Genomic DNA, 6,000 nt, shown 5'->3' on the forward strand with positions numbered 1-6,000 from the left:
AGTACTCTTCGGGATTATTTGATCAATGCAAACAACCTCAGCGGATAGTTCGCTGGAGCTATCTTTTTTTTTCTTCTTGAAATGATTTTTTTTATCAACCACTGAGGCAATGGGAACCCAACGGGTTCACGGGTCGTCTAGTAGAATAATAAAAATGGTGCCATTGGAAAGCTAATAATCGATTAATTTGGAACAGAAATCCATGTCCATTTAATCATGAGGATGCCCATTGTAAAAACCCTCTTTCCATAATTGAAGTGGGATTGGGAATTTAATGCAGCGGTTTCAGTGGTAACATGACAGCAGGAACCCTTTAGAAGGACATGGGAGGATCACACAAAATTATATACAAGATTTTTTCAAAACAATAGAAAAAAATATAAAAGTACATCGAGGAGGAGGAGGAGGAGGAGGAGCACACAAACTACAACTACGTATTTATTTTTAATCATTTTTTTTCACGTTTGTCTTAATCTTACATCCTCTGATATTTACAGATGTAATATGTTTGTGAAGTACAACATGCTGCTCTTTGATTAAATCCATCAGTAATCTCCAAAAGTTGCATGATTAAAATCTCAATTTCCTATTTAGCAGGATGTATGGGAAATGAGGAAGTGTGGGACTATCAAATTGGGAAAAAGGTAGTTTTGGGGATGTGGAGGGTCCAAAAACAACAGCATTTTTATATGTAACTAGACGACCCGTGAACCCATTGGGTTCCCGTTGTGACAGCGGTTGATGAAAAAAAAAGATAGCTCCAGCGAATTATACCGCTGAGGTTGTTTGCATTGATCAAATTCTCCCGAAGAGTACTTGACTGAATCAGGAATTGATTTTTTAAATAATGTATTTCCTTGCCCAATTTGAATGAAACTTGATACTGCACACCGCAGGCAAATGGTGGGTAAGGTGGCCCTAAAATTTTTGCGCTATCATGTACTGTTTTAGCTGTATTTCAGGAACATACATACATGATGAGAGTTTTAATAATATATAGATATGTAGATGACTGAATGAGATTCGACATTTATATACGTATGTAAATGCATGTCACAATGTATGTTACAGATTGAATGAAGGAGATAGGCACGCACTTCAACTTTGGTTTGGGTGTGGACACCAAACTCTCATCCTCCTCCATGTCAGGGCCGCTGTCACTGGGGTTGAACACATCCAAGCTTTTGTAAAGGAAATCCAAGTCCTCCTCCTGTGGGTGTGGGTCTGGTTCAGAGTCCAACACCTGAGGGTAATAAATCAAAGTGAGAGCAACCCATGAGCAGTTATTTGTCACAAGTGTGTTTCGGTTATTGGCAAGTCCAACAAATCGCAAGACTGCACAAGTATTAAAGAAGATGCATGAAAATAATTGCAAGAGTTGATGTGCAGATAAAGTGAAGAAAAACATTATTCACTGTATTCATCCAAAAATATAGAAAATGCACAAATTTAGCTTCAGTTGATCTCGAATACAAAAGGCAATGCAGCTATAAATCTCAGCAGATAATCTCAAAAGAAACCCAATCCAAAGGAATTTGCAACTTCATGAAGGAAAGGAAAACTTACCTCATCAGTGACTTTAAACCTCTTCAACAAAGCTGTCAATTTCTGCTTGAAGTTTTGTTGCTAAAAAACAAACAAACAAAAAAAATTGGTTTTACAAACAGTGAGACAAATTTCCAAACACCTTATGTCTAGACCAATAGTGAAAAGATTGACATGTTAAAGACAAATGGTGAGTAAAAGAAAAGGAAATTTATCAGTATGATGTAGTAAATTAAAGGAATCAGAGATAATGCAGTTAAATTTAGCATTGCTACACAGCAGAAAATAAATAAATACATAAAAATCAACTGTAAAACATCTCAAAATGCAAAGCCCGTCTGTGTCCACTTTGTACTCGAACGAAACGATGAAAACAAGAGCTAAAATAAAAATAAAATAGATTTTAAAAACCTGTAAAACTTATGAGTCTTCTCCATATTCTCATAATATAAGTTTGTTGAAAATTTGATGACATGGTAAAAGAACAAAAATGGTCAAATGGTAAAAACGCTCTGGCCTAGACAGACAGACAGACAGACAGACAGAGAGACAGACACAAAGAAGGGATTGCAAAACCCCGTCTCCCATTGTGTGGGTGATGGGGCAATGAAACCAGGAAGCATCTACACATTTCATATTCAGAAGGAGGAATTTCCTTTTACCCTCACCCACTCTTTAGACTTAAGAGTTTGAACTCTGTCAAGAATTCCCTGACCCTCTTTCTTCTCTATAATACTCCTTTCCTTCCCCAAAAAATGATTTTCTCACTTTACTGTGGCCCCCAAGCCCCACAGCAAAACTGCCAACGTCTCTTCCATTCCACTGCACAAATGATAGTCATGGCCAAAAATATTGGCACCCTTGCACTTTTTTCAAATAACTCACAATTCTTTCCAAAAATAAGTTGAAATTGAGAAAAGTATTTTGTCTCCACAATTCTTTGTTTCACGATTAACATTACAGAACCTTTGTTTTTGATTCAGAGCTTAATATATCCTTTTATATCAGAAAATACAAAGAAATGGCATTGATAAAATTATTGACACCCATAATTTAATATTTGGTAGCACAGCATTTGGACAAAATAACTGCAGTCAAGCGTTTCCGAAAGCCATGAATGAGCTTCCTACATCTCTCTACTGGCAGTTTGGCCCACTCATCTTGTGCAAACTGCTCCAGTTCTCCCAGGTTTGAAGGGTGTCTTGTCCCAACTGCTGTTTTCAGATCTCACCACAGGTGTTCAATGGGATTTAGATCTGGACTCATTGCTGGCCACTTCAGAACAGTCCAGCGTTTTGTCTTGAACCATTCCTGGGTGCTTTTTGAAGTGTGATTGGGGTCATTGTCCTGCTGCAAGACCCATGACCTTCGACGCAGACCCAGCTTTCTGACACTGGGTTGAACATTGCGCTCCAAAATGCCTTGGTAATCTGATTTCATGATGCCATGCACACATTCAAGGCACCCAGTGCCAGAGGCAGCACAGCAACCACAAAACATTACTGAACCTCCTCAGTGTTTGACTGTAGGGAAGGTGTTCTTTTCTTTGAAGGTTTCATTTTGTTTTCTGCAAACAGAGATGATGTACTTTAACAAAAAGCTCTAATTTGGTCTCATCTGTCCACAGCACATTCTCCCAGAATGATTTTGGCTTGTTCAGGTGTGTTTTGGCAAACTCCAGTCAGGCTTTCTTATGTCTCTCTCACAGCAGTGGGGTCCTCCTGGGTCTCCTACCATAGAACCCCTTTCATCGAGTTGGCGACGGATGGTGCGAGTTGAAACTGTCGTACCTTGTATCTGAAGGTCAGCTTGAATCTGTTTGGCAGTTGATCGAGGTGCTTTGTCCACCATTCGAACAATCCTTCGCTGCAATCTTCGATCAAGTTTTCTCTTGTAGCCACATCCAGGGAGGTTGGCTACAGTGCCATGGGCCTTAAACTTCCTGATAACATTGTGTGCGGTGGACACAGGAACATCAAGGTCTCTGGAGATTGACTTGGACCCTTGGATCCATTCAAACTAGCTGAATGTGTGTTTTTTATATTGCAGGCACCTGCAACTCACCACAGGTGAGTTCAATTCCAAAGTAAAGGAGAATCACCTGCTTGAAATCTAATTATTTCTAACAACTTCTAAAAGGTGCCAATAATATTGTCCAGGCCATTTTAGGATTTCTGTGTGGAATAAGCTAAGATTTAATAACTTTCTTCAGCTTTTTTTGTTTTGTTCCACTGCAAACCAAAGAAATACATATGTAGACACCAAACGATTATTAAATTTCAACAATTTTTGGAATAAATGGTGCATTTTTTGAAAAATGTTCAAGAGTGCCAATATTTTTGGCTATATTGGCACTCTTGGCAATATGTACCAAGCTCCAAGTTTATGAGCATGTTTGAACATCTTCTTTTGGGGGCTATTTTCCTCATTCAGGGCATCATAACTTAACAATCACACTGTTTTGCAAAGCTTGTGGAAGAGCTAGAACACTGAACGGATTAGGACGCAACAGAACAAAAGGAACAGTAGAAACAGGGGTGGGGTGAGGGGGGGGACACTAACAGCAGGGTTGGAGAACAAAATAGAGACACTTGGACAAATAAGGGATGTGGAGAGGAATGAAGGTTAAGAGAGGATGCATATGATGGATAAGATGGATACAGAATCAAACACCCAGGAAAGAAAAACTGGAAATTTTGAAGGAGGTGGGCTTATGGGTGGGGGGAGGGGGAGGTCTCCTATTCAAGAGATTTTAGTACATGGTTAACTCTGTCAAAAACTCCCTGGTACATTCAAGGGATTGATGTGCAATCAAACAAAAAAAAAGTTTGTGCACACAAAAAAAAAAAATAATAAAAAAAAATAAAAAAAAAAAAAACTTGGAAGCAGTTATGCCCGTTAGGATTTTTCCTTGAAGTGAAAATTACAAAGTTTACAAAACGGGGATTTATTCAATCTTATCGTTATCAATATTTTTTCACTTTATGTTCTTAGGTACAAAAAACAAATTTAGTCATTTTGTATTTTTGTTTTGTGGATGCTGCCATTCCTGACTCACAATTGGCACACATTTCCCACATCCTCAATACAATTGAATTTTGTGTTAATTATTATGTTAATTCATATATGTTATTCTACACTTGCCTGAAGGTAGGATTTTTGGGGTGTCCTGTCTTGCTACATTTGTTTAGGGAGCTCTGCATTGCCGGCATTCAGGACCTCACCTAAATATTGTCACTTTACAGCCATCCTGGTGCTCAATGAGTGCATTTTGCGAAAAAAAAATTAAAGTTGTATATACATTGTAGCAGAGCATTAATGTAACTTTAAAGTGAGATATGAAAGACATAGCACCAGGATTGTAGACAGAGCCTGAAATGAAATTAACAATTTTTAATAGGGCTTTAAGAGGTGGACAAAATAAACAACTATTTGTCATTTTTGATAAACACCTCAAGATTGCATTAGTCTCCACAGCTTGATATAGCTGCTAGAAGGAAAATCTTTCAGTATGCCATCAGAGCAGTCACCAAGATCCCAGTAGCTAGGTTGTAATTTGGCTCTTTACCTTTAAAATATACAATTCATGCATGTAAAAAGAGCAATTAGAGATTGCAGACTCAGGCCAGGACTTGTTTTGTTTGGTGTTTGCGTGCTGGTGTGGAGACAATGCATGGACAACATAGGTTCATGTTCATACAGCAGAAAAAAAGACCTTCTCAGTTTTATTTTATAGATTCACATTGTAATCATGCGTACTCCATAGACGTACTCGCATTCTACAGGGTGCCCCACAGAAAACCAGGAAATTTGGTACAGTTTATTTAAAACAAAACAAAAGCAAACTTAGATGTAGTGTAACACAAAGATACACTTTATTTTCAAACAAAACAAAAGCAAACTTAGATGTAGTGTAAAACAAAGATACACTTTATTTATATGTTAGTTTATTGATATGGTAAAATATGGCAAAATAAATCTCAAAATCTCAAATTTCCTGGTTTTCTGTGGGGCACCCTGTATTTGTACATCCTTTATAGACGTACTCACATTCTATTTGTACATCCTTTATAGATGTACTTACATTCTATTTGTACATCCTTTATAGACGTACTCACATTCTATTTGTACATCCTTTATAGATGTACTTACATTCTATTTGTACATCCTTTATAGACGTACTCACATTCTAATTGTACATACTTTAGCGACGTACTCACATTCTATTTGTACATAATTTAACGATGTACTCAGATTCAAATTGTACATACTTTACAGATGAACTCACATTCGAATTGTACATACTTTACAGATGTACTCACATTCAAATTGTACATACTTTACAGATGTACTCATTTTTGTGTACATCTCTACCACAAGAGAGATTGTGTGTGTGTGTGTGTGTGTGTGTGTGTGTGTGTGTGTGTGTGTGTGTGTGTGTGTGTGTGTGTGTGT

The 6,000-nt window shown here is 37.6% G+C and overlaps 1 protein-coding gene across 7 annotated transcripts in view; it reads right to left on the reverse strand.

Moving 5' to 3' along the window:
• The window catches only part of LOC147020172 (phosphofurin acidic cluster sorting protein 2-like), a 339,240-nt gene that overhangs the window by 154,206 nt on the left and 179,034 nt on the right, over positions 1 to 6,000 (reverse strand). For all 7 annotated transcript variants that reach the window (XM_085895252.1, XM_085895256.1, XM_085895249.1 and 4 more), the window contains 2 exons: positions 1,567 to 1,626; positions 1,098 to 1,243 (listed from right to left, as the gene is read on the reverse strand). In XM_085895252.1, coding sequence (XP_085751378.1) covers positions 1,098 to 1,243; positions 1,567 to 1,626 — 206 coding nt within the window. The remainder of the gene's footprint in view (positions 1 to 1,097; positions 1,244 to 1,566; positions 1,627 to 6,000) is intronic.

The sequence above is a fragment of the Eptatretus burgeri genome, chromosome 9, assembly GCF_056783735.1.
Source record: "Eptatretus burgeri isolate ZD-2024b chromosome 9, Ebu_testis_v1, whole genome shotgun sequence".
Taxonomy (NCBI): domain Eukaryota; kingdom Metazoa; phylum Chordata; class Myxini; order Myxiniformes; family Myxinidae; genus Eptatretus; species Eptatretus burgeri.